At 38.2% G+C, this 19,964-nt stretch overlaps 1 protein-coding gene across 1 annotated transcript in view; it reads left to right on the top strand.

The window, feature by feature from the left end:
* Nucleotides 1-3,252: 3,252 nt before the first annotated feature.
* The window catches only part of LOC139731427 (trans-1,2-dihydrobenzene-1,2-diol dehydrogenase-like), a 138,627-nt gene continuing 121,915 nt past the window's right edge, over nt 3,253-19,964 (top strand). Inside the window, exon 1 of the mRNA XM_071642310.1 lies at nt 3,253-3,699. Coding sequence (XP_071498411.1) covers nt 3,489-3,699 — 211 coding nt within the window. The 5' untranslated portion in view covers nt 3,253-3,488. The remainder of the gene's footprint in view (nt 3,700-19,964) is intronic.

Here is a 19,964-nt window from a genome sequence, read left to right as displayed (position 1 = left end):
ACAGCTGTATTGCCAGTGTAGGCCTACCAAATAACAATGTATATTATGTTGAATGATTCTGATGACTTATTATGTTTATTGGTAGAGGAATGTTAAGGGGGGGGGGGGGGCTCATCCCCTGGCCTATAGATTTGGTTCATCTCGTGGCATTATTTCATCTGCTCAGTAAAGTAAGGGACCTTTTATGAACATTATGAACTTATTATGAACATTATTAAGACATATATATATATAACATAAATGTCAGAATGTTAAGAAGGGGGAGGGGGGTGGGCTGCTCCCCTGGCCTAGTTTTGGTTTGTCTCGTTGCATTATTTCATGTGCTCAGTGAAATAAGGGACCTTTTATGAACATTATGACCTTATTATGAACACTGTTAAGACATATATGTGTCAGTTTCCAGAATGTTTTATGATTATATCATGAAATTGTTTAGGCTACCAATACTTTGTACTTGTGGTTGCATACTTGCCAGTTGCCTCTGGGAAATATGTCCAGCATATAGGCCCCTACAGCTGTATTGCCAGTGTACCAAATAACAATGTATAATATTATGTTGAATGATTTTGGTGACTTATTATGTTAATTGATAGAGGCATTACATACTTGCCCAGCTCATTTAGGAAACACTTCCAGTTAAATATGTATGTGATATTTGCCGCAGGAAATAAGTGACTTTCTGTGACAGCATATGTAGTGAAAACATGGTGTACTTGACAGTTGCATCTGAAAACACTCCAGGTATTCATTGTCTGTGTGCAAAATGCCATGTAACATCTTGATGAATCTTGCCAAATTCATTTTAATGAAGATCGTAGTTTTGAATAAAGAGAATATGAACCTTTTGGTTCAGATCATGTTAAATGAAGGTATGAATTTGTTTTCCTCTCTTTCATTTTCATTTTATGTATTTTACGAGTAAGTTCATGTGTATAATTATGTTGATTGTAAAGTTTTGGTCTCTCCCATATATCAAAAACGAGGCATAGACATCACTTTTCTGTCAATGGTGACATCAACAATTTGATGTACTCTTTCCATGAAATCTTTGAAGGTTTTTGCGGCGGTAAAACATTGGATCGTAGAAGGCTTGAAGGTGCACCGCATATATTTTCAAGATTATATGTTTGGCCCTGAAAAGGGCCTTCCCAGCCCGGATAAGACCTTTTCTAGAAAGAAGTGTTGCACCTTTAAGTCTTATACCACCCAATCTTCCTCCAATTTTCCACAACTTTGAGCTATTACCATCAATCCTCACACAACAGCTACATACTTAAACATGCCAGTCAAGTTCAAATATGAGTGATGTCTAACTAGGTCAAAGGTCAAAGTGAATGTGTCAGTGAACTAGCCCTGATAAGCACTATACTCATAATATTGATGTATATTCTGTAACTTTCTACAGATCTTAGGCTTAGCTTTGACTACCAAACTCATCACAGGTGCATGACCTAAAGATACCAATCAAGTTCAAAATGTGGTTGTCAAAGTCGAACAAGTTCAAATGTCAGATGGTTGAAAAATTTTTCCTCATAGGCAAGGTACTCACAGTATTGAAGTTACATTGGTTGCCAGTAAGGCAGATAATTGCATTTAAGATTTTGTTATATGTAAAGTACTGCATGGTCAAGCACCTGGTTGTCTATCAGAATTAATATTAATAAAATCATATTCATATTCACATAATTTACGAAGTACACAAGAGTTTTAAGTTGCTTCTAAAGCAATCTCACGTAAAACAAAAGTAACTTTTGGGTATTGTACCTTTAGCTGCGCTGCTCCATAACTTTGGAATGAATTACCTGAGAAAATGAGGAAGGCCCCATCACTTGCTGTCTTCAAATCTTTCACCGGTTGAAGACTTACCTTTTTCAGAAGCATTTGATTAATTTGTTATTTATTTTTTTTGTGTGTGTGTCTAATCAGTAACAATGTCAGGAGCTCTGTTACATCACAGCACAGTAGAGTATATTTACATAGTAGCTGCGCTATACAGATTTGTCTAATTATTATTATTATCATTATTATTATCATTATTGTTATTATTGAGGTGTACTCATCAATATTTTTTTTTTCAGATTTGAGCAATGACCACCAAACTCACAAATTAGGTAGGCTAAATAAATAAAAACTGCCAATCAAGTTGTATATGAGTGAAGTCCAACAAATTCAGAGGTCAAATTAATGGAATTAATGGTCGGTGAACTTACTTAATAAGCACTTGAAACAATATAAGGACACATTGTGGTGTACACTCAATAACTTTCCACATTGAGAGCTACGATAGCCACACATTAACACCACATGCATATCACCTGAAGATTCTGCTCAAGTTTGAATATTGGTAAATATTCTAGGAACTAGGTCAAAGGTCAGATGGTCTATGAACTTTCTCCGATTTAGCGTTATATATTGTTTGCTCTCAATAACGAATTTCCACAACTTCGAGCTATGTCCGCAAAACTCAAACATGGGTACATCTGCTAAAGATATATGCCTGTCAAGTACTTGGTTAAATTGAACAATGTAAAAGGTCAGAAGTAAAACTCTAGAACTAATACACTTAAAAAACATTTTAATGACAGAGTGTAATATTTATGTGGGCGAGGACGATACATGGCTTGGTGTTTGTCTGAATTGTCATGAGTTACGTGTGAGTGGATGTTCATCTGTTATCTACAAAAACTTGTTTTTTGCGTGGAAGATGCAGTAAAATAAGGTTAAGATTTAAAAGCTTTGAAGTAGGATCCTGAAATATGTTGCCATTTTTCTCACTCTAGGGTGCAAGTCTAGTCAGTATTTGTAAGTATCAAGTTGACCTGACTATTATAAAGGTCAAAGGTCCCAAAATTGAATGATTATATACAGAAAACCAAGTATTTTTCAGTATATTTTGTAGAAATCCGTGGGTTTTTTTCTCCCCCCTCCCTTCCCCCTTCTTCCCCTCTTTCCCCCTTCCTTTTTCCTTCTTTTTCCCCCTCCAAGCAGTCCATTATGCCCTGGTTCTTATGCATATCATAGGACACTGGCCTGCGTAGTCAAGGAGGTATAGTGTACTATGAACTGTAAAGTGCACCACGTTGCGTTGCGAGTTTGTTTGCAAAGCCTACTCATTGACAGGGCTTGTCGTCATCATAAAGAAGGTTTGACCTTTGATAATCATATCTCTTAAATTATGAAAGATTAACCCACAACTGTTTTGTCAAGTCATGCTCTCTCTTCAAAAGCTCCCTAGACATTGACTGGAGACACCATTTCTGTGTTCTGTGTAGCCACGTACTTGATGTGCATGCGTCGCCTCGAGGTTGAGGCGCGGCGTGATAGAGAGGAATCCACACCAAAGAGCGTAGAAGTTCGCCCTGCGTGCGCCTGTATACTCTTTGATCCACACCAAGTGATTCATATTCCGCGATCCGTAGTAGATCGCTGCTTGTCACCGACCTCGGCTTCTCTTTTCCTTCCCATCACTGCATTCCCCGAGCGTCGACATGGCGACCACAAAACCCCTACGCTGGGGAATTTGTACTGCGGGCGAAATTTCACATGACTTCGCAGCGAGCCTGCAAGGGCACGAGGACACTCATCTTATCGGTGCGGTAGCTTCGCGCTCCATGGAACGATCACGAAAGTTTGCAGCCGAGTTCAATATTCCTAGGGCATATGGGAACTACGAAGAGCTGGCTCGCGACCCTGACATAGGTAAAGTGTGGAAGTTGTCACCCTTTTGATTGCATTGATTCATGTAGTGTTCTAACTACGTGCACGTGTATGTACTCTTAGCAGGGGGGGGGGGGGGGGGGGGGCGGCGGCACGGGGGGCACGTGCCCCCCCCCCCCTTCCCATCCGCTGGTAAAGAAAAAAAAATACCGAATTGCCCTAACAAAAAAGTCCTGTGGTACTCCCTGTGGTACTTGACGGTACCACACAATGTACCACACGCAAGCAATATTACCACAGGAACTGTGTGGTACTGTACCACAGGCTTGTAGGGTACTCCCTGTAGTACTTGTCGGTACCACACAATGTACCACACAAATGTTACCACAGGAACTGTGTGGTACTGTATTACAGGCTCATATGGTACTCCTCGTGGTACTTGTCGGTATCACACAATGTACCACACAAATATATGTTACCACAGGAACTGTATGGTACTGTGTCACAGGCTCGTGTGGTACTCGCTGTGGTAATTCAAGGGTTAGTAAACTGCTTTTGAAATCGACATGAAAGGGTGATCATGAAATAAGATATTTTCTGAGATTTCTTCTAACCATAATTGGAGAGGTATATAGTGTGAAACATTGTTCAAAAAGCCCGGTGCCGACAAAAGATTGTGATTCAGCGTGATTATTGGAGGGCGTTCTGAATGTATAAGCAGGGTCTGCAGAATGTGGGCAGTGTACTAAGAACATCCGAACGGCAAAAAGAGTTGCTGCAATGTTGCGCATTGTGATGTAGAATGTACACATTTGTACCTCAATACGCTTCGTAACGGGCCGAATGCATAAAACAAGCAATACATTGCTTCCAGCAAAAGCACAAGCTCGTCTAGCAAAAGGTCTAGCTCAATTGCTTAAATCCATATATGCATAACCTTTTGCTTGTGATTATACCTTTTACTTGTCCCGCACAAGCAATACTCATTGCTTGCGTTTTCAACAAAATTGACGTCACGCCTGTGCGAACACAAGAACAAAGGCGAGTGTGACAGCGTGTATGTGAAAGGGCATGTGTGTGTGAAACATTTCCTGACATAGCTGAGGAGGTACGAAATGGCACTCACAAATGCACATACAGACACACACAGCTATACACACACAAATACACACGTACTGCTGATTCCCATCACTGCTTGATCTGCCCGATCGCACGTGTAGTCAAGGCGCTAATTCCTGTAGGAGGCTTAATTAAGGAGATCGTTCAACCCACCCCGCAGAAAAGGTTTGACCAGACAGGGTGGTAGATGGGACCTCCATGAACATCCCCAGGTAGTATGTGGTTCCAAATTGTGGTGTCAGTAGAATTTTACTGGCCATTTTTCATCATTCCGAATCGCAATCACTGGGTATGTGCCCTCACCCGGCTTAGCGCAATACAGCGGGCTTGTGCCCTCACCCGGCTTAGCGCAATACAGCGGGCTTCTGCCCAATACACAAGTTGCAATTAACTCAGAGAAATAAAGACGAAATAAAAACGACTAGAAATAAAGACTAGGGTCGGTAACGCTTGTCGCTGTTAGGGCACTGAAAATACCAAACTTATCACAGTTTTTGCATTTATTTCATGAAGAATTCATCAAACCTGCTTAAAACTTTATATGTACACGTTGCTAGAGATGTTGGCAATACAGTAGGATTCAATGTAAGTTATAATATTGTACATGGTTACCATGGTAACCGGATGCCTACAGGTGATTGGTAACCCCCAAAGTGCCTCCTACTGCTGCAAACTTTGATTTTTTTGATTTTATAGATGCAATTAAAAAAAAACCTTTTTATTGACTATTGTAAAAAAAAAAAGATCTGCTGCCAAGGCAACTAGTATTATCCAATCATGATTCAGCTGTCAATAACTCAAAAACTAAAGCCCATAATTTCAAAAAGCTCAGTGAGCATGTCCTTCCTTTTGCATATTTTGTGTACAACTTATGTGAAGAATATACTGAAGCATTCTCAAGTTACTGCAATATTTGTAAACAAAGGCATAATAAACGGCCATTGAAAGAAAGATATCATTTTCGAATAGTAAAATGCATGAAAAAGTTGCATCCGTCGTACTTTCAACACAAATTTGACTTCAAAGTACATAGGCAAATGTAGTTTTTAGTAATGTATGGACACAAATTTCCCTTAAAAGTATAGGTGAATACAGAGAGCAAAGCGATGGTTATGCAAAACAATCCTGGAAGAGAGCAGAGGAAAGCAATGATTGTTCATGTTCGTAAAGGAAGTTTATTCAAGAATGCTGATAAATTTCTTTGTAAAGAAGGAATACACCTCCCACGTGCGCTGGATTATCCACCAAAGAATTAAAGGTACTTTTGTGTTCGTTAGCTTTTGTAAATATATATATATATATATAGAATAAAATGAAAAAAAAATCATGATATGTAAATTTGTATCAAAACGTGCAGTAATGAATTAATGCTAAGGAGACAATGAGGGAAAACTCTTGGGCGTCTTTTCCCTTTTATCCAGGCTAATTTAAGTGTTGAGGTAGGTCTACAATGGGTGATGTGCACGAAAGGCAAAAGAAACAAATCAAATTCCATATATATATATAATGTATATACATATATATATTTTTTTTTTTTTGGGGGGGGGGGTTACCAATCACCTGTAGGCATCCCGTTACCATGGTTACCATGCACAATATTATAACTTACAATGAATCCCACTGTTTTGCTGACATCTCTAGCAACGTGTACATATATAGTTTTATGCAGTTTTGATGAATTTTTCATGAAATAAGTGCAAGAACTGTGATAAGTTTGTCATTTTCAGTGCCCCAATAGCGACAAGCATTACTGACCCTAGTCTTAATTTCTAGCCGCTTTTATTTCGTCTTTATTTCTCTGAGTTGCAGCTTGTGTATTGTGCAGAAGCCCGCTGTATTGCGCTAAGCCAAGTGAGGGTGCATACCCAGTGATTGCGACAAAAACGGTTGTGGCGTCGCAATCACTGGGTATGCGCTCTCCAGTGGCGTATCTAGGGGGGGGGGCAAGGGGGGCACGTGCCCCGGGCGCCACTCCTTGGGGGCGCAAAAAAAAAAAAAGAAGAAGAAGAAAAAAAACGAAGAAGAAAAAAAAAACGAAGAAAAAAAGAAAAAAAAAGAAAAAAGAAAAGAAGAAGAAGAAGAAGAAACTCACCGGAAAGGGGGGGGGGGGGGGGCAGAAAACCAAATCAAAAAAAGATAAAAACAAAACATAACGATGACTCGGACAAAATGACAATGTTTATTGTGTTCACACAAGAATTCCATGTTATGTAAGCTGAAATACAATTTTCGGCTCGCTCGCTGCGCTCGCTCTCTAAATTTTATATAGAAGAAGAAGGTAAGAACAAAATGTGATGATGAAGCGGACAAAATGACAATTTCTATTGTGTTCACACATGTAATTTTATATTTAGCAGGCAAAATGTTTCACTGAGCAGCGGCTGCAATTTCTTTCGTTCTGAAGCGATCGCCAATTGGATCAAAAGAAGGCGCCAACGGTTTCGAACATACGGGGGGGGGGGCGCCAAAAAAATCAAACAAGATAAGAACAAAACGTAATGATGACGTGGAAATATACAAATTTCGGCTCACTCGCTCGTACTAATTCAGAGTATTTTTTCAAGTCTTCAGTTTGTTGGTAAAAATTGTTATCTATAAGACCGTCACTATACATTGTATCTTGATTAGAATTGTAAGATTTGATAAGCAAAAAATGACAAGAGTTCCATGTTTTGTAAGCTGAAATACAAAAATTTTCGGCTCGCTCGCTGCGCTCGCTCGCCAAAATTTATCAAAATTAAAAAGGAGATAAGAACAAAACGTGATGATGACGCAGAAATATACAAATTTCGGCTCACTCGCGCGTACATGGGGGGGGGGCATTTCATGAAGCAATTCGTCAGATATTTCGTCTGACAAACTGTTAAAAGCTACTGAAATCCTTGCTTCTGATTGGCTGAAAGCAAATTTTGTCCGACAAGTTGTCGGACAAAATGCTTCATGAAATGCCCCTCTGATTTAGAATATTTTTTAAAGTACTCAGTTTGTTGGTATAGATAAATCGTTATCTATAAGGCCGTCACTATCTTGATTAGAATTGTAAGATTTGGTAACAAAAAATGACAAGAATTCCATGTTTTGTCAGCTGAAATACACAAATTTTCGGCTCGCTCGCTGCGCTCGCTCGCCAAAATTTATCAAAATTCATTACATTTAAATCACCCTCAAAAGACCCCTTTTAAGGGCTTGAAAAGCATATCATGTGGACTTTGCTTAAAGTCCCTACCGGGATGGGGTTGGGGTTGAACAATAGTCTTTTTCTGAAATTACGGGCGCAATTTTCGCGCTTGCCCCGGGCGCCGTTTTCCCTAGATACGCCACTGGCGCTCTCACTCTGCTTACTTCAACTCGGAGAAATAAACACGAAATAAAAACGTCTAGAAACTACACTACACCGACCCCAGCTTGGCGTGAAATGTTAGTTTGCAGGCAAAAACCCTCGTTTGTGACCTAAAAAGTCTGTATGCACTAAGACTACTACACGCACCACTGGCATTGGCGCCTGTAGCAGAGCTAGTGGTACGTGTAGTAGTCTTAGCGTGCGCAGACTCTTTCTCGAAGAATAAGGTCTTGTCGCAACTTAAGTGGCCTGTAAAATTTTATTGATACCACAATTTGGAGTCACATACTACCTAGGGGTGTTCCAGAGGGTCCAACCGACCACCCCACGCAGTCAAACCTTTTCTGCGGGGTGGGTTGAACGAAGTCATTTTTTCTGGGTCCCTGCGCCTTGACTAGTGAAGAGAGGTCTCCTTGCTCTCCACGAAGTCAGACATCCTACATGATTTTCATCACATTTTGCGCGCTAACCACTGGACACTCCGTTGTTGAAACGAAAACGTATTTCTTGTAGATTTGTACCACTCATGCACAAGTGTGGCCTTTCTTTTATGAATATGAAAATGATACTTAAAAGGGAACGTCCAGTCAAGCGAAAGCTCAAGCTCATTTTACAGAGCTTGGAAAATCGTAAGCAATTGCTAGCAAGAAGAAGAAGCAAAAGGTATGTTTTCTGAGCAATTGCTTGTGCTTGCTAGCAAATGCTTCTACTCGCAAGCAATTGCTTGTTTTTTATGCATACGGACTCTAGTAAAAGGCTAGCACAAGCAATTGCTAGCGTTTATGCATCCGGCCCATATATCAAAGCTATAATTATTGATTTTGCAGTGTTGCTTTAATTTACATACTACTAGTAGTCTATTCTAAAATGCCTTGCATTGCCAATATTAAGACTTGACCTGGGCTCTTTCCTAACCTTTCCATGTATATAAAAAACCACACACACACACACACACACACACACACACAACAAACAAACACAAACATTACATAGGTGATGCTCCATAGTGTAGATTTTGGACATGTTTTCCCCGCTTGGTCACTTCGACGCCCCCTCGCTGGTCATACCTCTCCCAATCATGAACATAAACCGACACCTTTGACCACCATGCAGTGGCGGAACCAGGGGGAGGGGGCACCGGGCGCCCCTTTAATTTCCAAAGCGAAAAAATATAGATACAAACGGCAGTTTTTTGACTGTGAAATGTCAAAATTTTCAAGCTCGCTCGCATTCAATCGCTATGCCATTCTCCTGATGTTGCTGCCAGTAATTGCCAGCAGTTGCGCCCGGTGCGCCCCCCCCCCCCCCCCGATTTCCAAAGCGAAAAAATATAGCTACAAACGGCAGTTTTGGGACTGTAAAATGTCAACATTTTCAAGCTCGCTCGCATTTAATCGTTATATGCCATTCTCTTAATGTTACTGCCAGTAACTGCCAGCAGTTGTGCCCGGTGCGCCACCCCCCCCCCCTTAATTTCCAAAGCGAAAAAATGTAGCTACAAACGGCAGGTTTGGGACTGTAAAATGTCAAAATTTTCATCTCACTCCCTTCGCTCGCTCGCATAAAATCTTTATGCCATTGTCCTGATGTTGCTGCCAGTAATTGCCAGCAGTTGCGCCCGGTGCGCCCCCCTTCATTTCCAAAGCGAAAAAATACAGCTACAAACGGCAGTTTTTGGACTGTTAAATGTCAAAATTTTGAAGCTCGCTCGCTTCGCTCGCTCGCATTTAATCGTTATGCCATTCTTTTTATGTTGCTGCCAGTAATTGCCACCAGTTGCGCCAGGTGCGCCCCCCCCCCCCTTAATATCCAAAGCGAAAAAATATAGCTACAAACGGACTACAAAGTTTGCAGACTGACAACGCAAGCACACACACACACACACATACACTTTTTTTCGTTTTACATTCTTTATTTGAGTTTCATTCAAATATCAAATCCATATTAACAATAAAATCAATATTACCACCAACAACAAAAAAGCAGCTGTATTCTTCTTTCTTGTGCTGCTCAATCATTCTTCAAGCATACAATACGATATATTTGGGTCTTTTTACCAAATCATACCCTTGTTTTTATAAGAGAAATGACATGAAATTCTGCATAATTCTCAGAAAAAGCTATTTTGATCAGCCTAATCAAGCCAATCCGAATGTGCCTTATCACTCACACACCCAATAAGAAATTCGTGCTATGTACTAAATCACTTTTTTAACGTAACTTCCTTCTTTTTCTTTTCTTTTTTTTTGGGCAGAGCACACGCTATATACACAAATATATCAGATAAAGTATAACTCTTAAAAGGAAAAAAGATCTTGAGCAACTTGATCAGAATGCTCAATATCCACTTCATTACATAAATTCTCTTACACTCTCTTGAGAATACAGCATTTCCTGAAACGTATCATAAAAAAAGCATTCTTAAATTAACCGAACAAAACTCATCATTTTTTTATCTAACCTATCAACCTACCCCTCCCTCCCCGTACAAAACAAAATAACGATAATATGTGTATATCGTCAAAACAAACCACATTCCTGCCTAGCCCCTTAACCATTACTCTACTATAAACCTAACTACATCTACCTAACCCTAACCATCCCCACCTATTTCCCCACTATAACCATTACTCTACTATTACCTAACTACATAGCCACCTAACCCTAACCATGGAGCTACTTAGTAGCTCCATGCCCTAACCATCCCCACCTTTTTCCCCACTAACATACCCCCCCCCCCCCCCCGTAGCCTTCCCTCAACACACACACCCACATATACTCTAGACATTAAAAAGACAACATCAACAACAGACATACCCACAAGTGCGCACTCACAAACACCAACATTTGCACGCCAAATCACACTACATAGGTGTGGTATCTTGGTTACCTGTTTCTTTGACAGTTAGACACACATTAAAAACCGAAGCTAACTAAACGTTTTACATGGGAAAGAAAAAAAAAGTGACCACCATAATGCTGATACATATACCGATTCCTAAACATTAATACGGCTAAAACCTAAACTGACCATACATCTGACGTGGGGGAAGAAAGATTAAAAAAAAAAAGATATATAATTCATACTATCAATGTGCCAAAAAAAACCACAACAACAACAACAACACCACTCTCTGTGAAAGTTTCAACTGCTCCCATTTTTGCAAATGAAAACCAAGCTTACCTGCTTTAACCGCAACGTTCTTTTCCTCCTCTATGAAATCCAAAACAAGTTTCTTTATCTTTTCCCTCTTGGGTAACTTATTTTGTTCTCTTGACTGAAATATTACAATTTTCATCAAAATTATCAAGGCATTCACGCATTTCATTCGATTTGAACTACCTCGTAAACCCAAGAAGATATCTCTCCATTCTAATTCTTCTAACTCAACTAAATCATAATACTTGATAAGAAACTGCCATATCGGCTTTACTTTCACACAATCAAAAAAATATGTGAATAAGTTTCCCTTTCAAATTGACAAAAAGAACAAAGATTATCATTCACCAAACCGAACTTAAACAAATGTTCCCTTGTATATATCACCCCGTGTAACAACTTGAACTGAAATTCCCTAGGTTTACTAAGTAAAGTCGTACTTCTAGGTCTAATAAATAAATTTCTGATTTCCTTATAACTGAAATCATACTTCACTTCACCATATCTTATTTCCAGGGTATACAATTCTTGTAAAGCTGTAACAAAATACTCATACAATATTCTTGACTTAATATTTTGAAATTCTAATATTTTAGCAAAAATCTTCACCTGTATATCATAATTTAATACATCAATTTGCTGAAACCTTACACTCCCTGTGGACTCTTTCCACTTTTCTGGAAAAAACATTATAAATATCATTTATCTTAATTCAATTCAATAAAGGTTTTATTCAGTCATGTATCGCAGCCAGTGGCTGAATTGCACATGTTTACAAAGATAAAAAATACAATCATGACTATTAATTCATATAAAACAACAAGAAAATTGAATCTCCTACAAAATGCACTTAACTAAAACTGAAAATATTAACTTAAAATTAAACATTGAAAAGCTTAAAATATACTAAAAATTATTACTAAAATAATTATCGCTACTAATGAGAAACAAAAAAATATGAACATAATTTAATCATCAAATAACAAATTACTAATTACATTTTTATCTATATACTAGCTCCCTAGATCAACCATTCAAAACTTAAAAAGACACATAACTGATGGCATAATTGCACATATTTCTATAATAAACATTAATGTAATCACTATTGAAAAAGACAATACAATAGTGTTTATAATACGCTCAAAGCAATCAAAAGTAAACTGAATTAATAACGAAAGCATAAAAATATAATTATAAAAGATATATTTATAAGAAGAATAATCCATATAATATACTCTATGTTTGATCACAAAAATAATATATTGCACTAGGAACAAAATCAATATTGAAACTTGAATTATGTATTTGAGTGTGCTTGTTCGCGCATGTGTATGGAAAGGGGCTAAGTGTGTGTGAGTGTGTGTGGGGGTATGTGTGTGAGTGTGTGAGCGTGTGTGTGTGTGAGTGTGTGTGCATGTGTGCGTGTGTGTGTTTGTGCGTGTGTGTGGGGGTGGGTGGATGTGCGTGTGTGCATACCCACAATCAATGAATCAAAATTATATGGTAAATTATATTAAAAAAAAAGAGTAATGGAAACATTGTCATACTCACCTAAAATATATAAAGTACACAATCTTTAAGTCTTGTGCATTGTATCAAAATAAATTGCAAATCCATTAATACGCTATAATGTATTGCTTATTCACCATCTAATTACAAATGACACATTATGCATATCTGAGTATATAAATGAGATGCACAAACCAAAAAAAAAAAAGGAGGGGCATACATAATGATATCGCATATTTTTCCAACTAAGAAAAAATATATATATGTATATCAAACATACAGACCAGATATACAATGATTGTGGGTTTATTTTTTTTTTCCTGATTTCCAAAATAATACTTATGGTTACAATACACAAGTATCAGCAGTGACTGTTCTAACACTTTAGAGATAAATTCCATATTAGGATATTTATCACCACAAAAACAAATAACAAATTATAATATTTTTACCATTCAAATATCTTAACAATTACTGTAATAGCTATATAAGCGGTGACATAGGGGGAAAAAAAGAAGAAGGGGCATCAGAACCCACTGAGGTTTCAGTACTGTGACAAAATGAACTTACGAAGATGAATTTATCACAAAAAAAAATGATAACAAATAAGATATATTAATTTTCTTATTAATTACTGAATTACATAAGGGCAGCTACAATACTGCATTCAATCAGCTAAGAAGTTTCACAATTAAGGAGTCTGATGAGGTAAGGTATGGAACTATCCTGGAACCTTTTCGTTTTACATTTGAACATTTCATACTTTTTCTTTGAGCGCAGTGCATGGTCATGGGTCGTTTTTTGTGGTAGCCAGTTACAAACCAGGGGGTTCTTTTCTAAAATGTGGTCAAAGTCAAGACACAATGTTTTTCTTCTTTCTGACAAAGTGCTGAGATTACACAACTCCAGGGCCTCACCGTAAGTGGAGTACGATGTGCCTAGCATGATTTTGCATGCCCTTTTTTGAATTGTTTCTGATTATCTTGCTTTCTTATGAGTGCGCCATTAAACACAGGGGTTCCATACTCGAGGACAGGTCTGATATATCCGGAGTATACTGTTATCAAATCAGTCAACGGGATATGAAAGCGTTTGAGGCTACGAAGCATATACAGTTTTCTATTGCACTTTTTGACTACTTGCAAGATGTGACTCTCCCATTTGAGATTTGCCTGTACCACAACACCTAATATCTTAGCTTCAGTTACCACACTCAACTCAACATTGTCTATGAACAGAGGTTCGGGTAGTGGAGGATGTTTGCAAAATGTTACTTGCATTGTACAACATTTTGTAGGATTCAGTTTCATGTTATTGTTACCAGTCCAACTACTTAAGTCATTGAGTGCATCTTGAATGAGGGGTTGTTGAGTTAGCTTTCTGCTTTCGATCAAAGTGAGATCATCCACATATTTGAGGTATTGGACAGGCGCTGTTTCACATGCATCATTGATCATTATTAGGAAAAGTATAGGTCCAAGCTTAGTGCCCTGGGGCACACCTGCATTGATGGTGTTCCAGCTGGACATGCTTCCGCTGTACTTTACGCACTGTGGACGATGTTCAAGGAAACTTATTATCCATGAGACAAGGCACGGTCTAACACCCATGCTGAGCAACTTGTTGACAAGGACATTATGGTCAATTTTGTCGAATGCTTTCGAAAAATCACTGAATACAAGTGTTGAAATGGTCTTGGGAAGTTCCGCATTTTCTAGGATTTGGTGAAGTAATTGTATAAGATAATGGTTGGTGGACAAGCCCTTCCTGTTTCCGTATTGCTTACTATCTATGTGCTTGGAGATATCTTCTAGTAATCATTTAGCCATGAAAGATTCAGCGATCTTAGCGAAGTAGCTTGTAAGAGCAATCGGGCGGAGATTCTGAAGAGTTGGTGGTTGACACTTTGGGATGGGGACAATCTCAGCGCACTTCCATATGTGGGGTACCACACCTTGCTGGAAAGATGCGTTCAACACATTGGCAAGAGGTGAGGCCAGTTCGCAAGCAAACTCCCGCAAGATTCGAACGGGTAAGTCTCCGGTGATGCTTGACTTTCGTTGATTTAAGTTTTTCAGCATTCTGTAGGTTTGGAGTTTATACCAAGGTCTTTTATAACATTCCAGGTCACAGGGGAAAGTTTAAGATCAGTACTTTGTTCCCCTACTTTGTGCAGAAACTCGCAAGAATACCTGTATTCATCATGGTTCTGCAATGGGCCTGGGTTCGGATTAATGTCACCACATTTCAGGAGGAGTGCACGAAACGTGGCAGTCGATTGAGCAGTGTATGTGATACGCTTGCCAGCAAATTTCTAAGGGACAAGGATACAGGCAGTCATATGCAGAGTAATACTCACAGGGCTCTGAAGTGGATGATTCACATGAATTCCAAACAAAAGAAGGGCAGTAAGAAGGGGAGAGCTTTCTTCATTGTTGCTGATGTTCTCATTCAAGTTTCTTGCAGATTAGCACAGTGCACAATTGAGATCACAATAGAGGGGCGCAAGCTGGATTGAATAGGGGTGGTGTTCGGGCTCCCAAGTCCATTGTGCCTGCTCAGTTGAAGGGTTCCTGCTTGAGTGAACCTGCCTGGCTCATAAGATGTCTGCCAAAGCTTGCACATGCAAAATTCAGAAAGTTTTCTCGCTCACTACCACAACACTGCTACAATTCACGATTTCAAACTTACTCCAGCAAAGTCCAGGCAATTTCCTCTGAAGGAAGGTGATAAAACTGCAACTGGATATCAACTTAGTGCAGCGAAATACGACTCTAAAAGCAGCGCTCCAAAAGTGTGTCAGCCACATAGGCGAGCACTACCATTAAAAATATACCATTTCCCATGATACCTAAATTTCGAAAATACCCAACGGGTTTAATAAAACCTCCTTGTAAAATATGATTTACATTATAAACACCCTTTTCGTATAAATCGCAATCAAATAAATAAATTACCAACTGAATTACGTAACATCAAGTCCATATATTCATTCAAAAGAGCAGTTAAGAACATGTTGATCACACAGTACCAGCACGATCAGTGATGTTCTTTGCCGAAACCCTACCCTATTCATTCTTTACCCCTAGCTTTTATACATGTTTGTTCTTGAGACTCTGCACATACGGGACGCACTTGCCTGTGCCCATTCCGCACTCCTCCCATATCATATACGTCTTTGTCTCCGATATCTATTATTCTTGTTATGTCAGGCAAGTTATCCTCTTCTATAAGCCCTGGTAGGGCGCTGAACTGTGTATACTTCGTAGTTGTTTTTACTGCTCTTCTATTCGTAATTCAATGTAACTTTTATTTGACAACAGCAACACTGTATCATGTCTATGTGTGCGTGAAATGTGAATACATCACTGTAATCTATAATCATATGTACACCTGTATGTATTTACTGTGAGTTTGATCTGGCAAGCCTGGTATCGGAAGGTTTCTATCACCCTTTTTTTTCCTGCTCTTTCTGTCTCTCCTATTATCCCCCTAACCCACGAGCATCATGTTGGACCCCCTTCTTTTATTGCATGAACGTATTGTATTATCGGTTGCCAAAGGGTCAAGCTTATAGCTTATTATTGGCGACCGTTCTGTATGGTAATTCATAACACATGTATTGTAATTTTGTCTTAAATGTATTTGTAATCAAAATTGTTGAAATTGTTGAAACTAGCTATAATGAGTTTCATATTTGTATATCATTATGTTTCATTATGTTGAAAAAAATGTACATGTTGCCATACGGAGAATGAATAAATCAAATCAAATCAAATCAAATCAAATCAAATAAAAATACTCTTCCATTTTATACATATTTTTCTATTATTAAATACAACTGGATTCATCACTTCATCTTCAAAATTCGTACATTTATCCATTTCCTGCCATACCTTAACCATTTCTATATAAAAAGGTGGAACTGGATTTGTCAATGTCAATCTAGACCATTCATAATCACATAAAAATAAAACCTTCCTCCTACTGATCGAAAACTAAAATCAAAATACAATCCACCCAGATTTCTTCTCACCATACAATAAACGTTTCAACCACATAATACGTTGCGTTTTGACAAACAGCTTGAAATTTATCATTCGCAGTCCCCCATTAACATAATCTTGATACATAATATTCCTTTTTACCCGGTCTTTACCATTCCACAAAAATTCCAAAATCATCTTATCCAATTCAGAAAATATCCATGGAGGGACAACTATGAGTGATGAAACATAATTTAACCTTGATAATGCATAAGTGTTCAATAAATGAATTTTACCCATGAGTGTTAAATCACGCTGTTTCCACCATTCTAATAACTTTTTTATTCTACTTAATATTTCTTTAAAATTGATCTCATTCTTCCCCCTCACATCTCTTGCAAAATTAACCCCCAAAATTTTAACTGCATCACTGTATTTTCGTTATTTATGGGTCAAATTTTTTCGTCCGAAATTCAAAACGAATGACTATAGAATTTCTCAATAGAATATAAAATTTTAAACTTTAGAAAGAATAGAGAAAATTGAGTTCACTTTGAATGGTCTGCCACAGGCAGATATCCTTATCATGCTCTTACGTAATATGACAGCTGTTGCAGTCATTAAACCCTGGCTTGGCCTCCAGGTTTGCCACGCCTGAGTAGAAAGTTATTTTGCAATGGGCAAATACATATCCTCCCACCTCTCAAACGAGGACTCGTTAGGGGAGTATAGCACCCCATCAGCTTCGTTTGCCAGTGGGGTCTCGTCTCAAACGGGGGTTTGACGGCATGAACATATTTTCCAGATACAGATAATACAGGTTTCTCTGTATCCTTACCCATCCACAAAAAAAAAAAAATTGAATTTTTCTTTATTTACAATTAAACTGCTTATTTTCCCGAATTCATCAAAAATATACTGTAATCTATTCAAAGATTTTATGTCCTTTATAAACAACGAAATATGAATATATATAATATATATCCGCATATAAAATTTGCTTTATTTCATTTCCCCCCACACATATTCCTTTTACAGTGTTATCTTTCCTTACTACTTGTGCCAGTGTTTCAATTACTAATAAAAACAAATACGGAGATAGGGGATCACCTTGCCTAACCCCTCTCTTGATTTTGAAATAACCAGTAGAGTGCCCTCCATTCATAACACAACTGCTAATATCCTTATAAAGCACCTTAACCCAGGAACAAAACGAATCGCCGAAACCAAACCTATGTAAGACCCGAAATAAAAATTCATGTGCAACTGAATCAAACGCTTTTTCGAAATCCACTGTGACCAAAAACCCACTTGTGTAGTGCAAAGAATGAAATTATATATCATCTACTAATCTTACCGCTTCTCCTATATTCCTATTCTTAGTGTACCCAACTTGATCAAAATGAATAATCTCTCCCAAAACTTCTTTAATTCTATAATTTAGTTGGGTACCTAAGGGGGGGGGGGGGTCACCGTGCACCCCCCAGGACTCCTCGAAACTTACATTTTCAGGATCCTCATGACATACCAAAACATAATCAAGATGTTAACAGGAACGAAAAGTGGCTGTTCTAGGTGAAATTTAATGTATTCTATTGTTTTTCATAATTTCTTATGCATTTCTTTGTTTTTCAACTTTTTCAACATTTGTTTTTTCTTTGTTTTTCTATTGGAAATTGTTACTGACCACTTTTCTACCATAATTAGCACAAAACTAATCAATGAAAGTGATTAATTGTAAAAATAATCAGGTTTTCATGACCTTCATGACAGAGCACCTGTTTTCCATAGGAAATGTACACAAAATCACAAAATGGTGCCCGTTTAGGGGGGACATTCCGTTACAATGATAGGCGTGACTTCGCAAAAGTATACGAGGATGTTGCAAATTTGGTCTCAAAAGTTGTGCGAGATTTGAACAAACAAAATCAAGAAGCCTCGCGACAGATGTATAGCGCGAAACTTCGAGGGGGGGGGGGGGCGGATCCCCCCCCCCTCCCGTCCTTAAAGGGTTAATGTTGCATGAAAAAAAAATCAATTTTCACATAATCTCATTTTTAAGGAGGTGGTATGCTTTACTAAGTATTTATCCATATCTTTCTTTTTCATAAACCGAAAGTCACTTAACTTCGTGGGTGCGTTCGACATATTAATGTATTTCTTCTGTTTCCACAACAGGGTGTGCTGTATGTAATATATATGTGCTTACATGTAGGGCCTACATAGTAGGGTACCTAAGGGGGGGGGGGGTCACCGTGAACCCCCCCCCCCCCACTCCTCGAAACTTACTTGACTTTGCTTTGTTCAAGTCTCACGCAACTTTCGAGACCAAAATTGCAACTTCCCCGCATACTTGTGCGAAGTCACGCCCATTTTCGTAACGGAATGTTGTCCCAAAACGGCCACAATTTTGTGCTTTTGTGTACATTTCCTATGGAAAACAGGTGCTCTGTCATGACAGTCATGAAAACCTGATTATTTTTACAATTAATCACTTTCATTGATTAGTTTTGTGCTAATTGTGGTAGAAAAGTTGTCAGTGACAATTTCCAATAGAAAAACAAAGAAAAAACAAATGTTGAAAAAGCTGGAAAACAGAGAAATACATAAGAAATTATGAAAAACAATAGAATACATTAAATTTCACCTAGAACAGCCACTTTTCGTTCCTGTTAACATCTTGATTATGTTTTGGTATGTCATGAGGATCCTGAAAATGTAAGTTTCGAGGAGTCCTGGGGGGGGGGGGTGCACGGTGACCCCCCCCCCCCCCCCCTTAGGTACCCAACTAATTTGATAACACCTTAGATAATATCTTATAATCTACATTTAAAAGTGTAATTGGTCTATAATTTTTGATGTATAATACATCCCTATTTTCTTTTTCTAATAAAGTAATAACACCTTGTTTTTCTGATATTGATAAATCCCCTTCATCATATGCCTCATTCAGAGCATCTACAACCATTTGCCCCAAAACCGGCCAGAAAATGAGATAAAACTCCACTGTAAAACCATCATTTCCAGGAGCTTTATTACCTTTCTTTTAAAACCATAAAACATTCATTTATATTAACTTTCCCTTCACAACTTTCTCTACTCTCGTCACTTAATTTCGGAATATCATAAAAAATACACAATTTCTATCATAAATGTTTTCATCATTATTACGCACGCACAAGCATACACA

This window comes from Diadema antillarum, unplaced genomic scaffold (genome assembly GCF_040938485.1).
Source record: "Diadema antillarum isolate AM-2024a unplaced genomic scaffold, OU_Dant_1.0 seq00000371_RagTag, whole genome shotgun sequence".
Classification (NCBI taxonomy): Eukaryota; Metazoa; Echinodermata; class Echinoidea; order Diadematoida; family Diadematidae; genus Diadema; species Diadema antillarum.
Note: the sequence above shows the minus strand (reverse complement) of the source record. Positions and strands in the feature narration are given on the sequence as shown.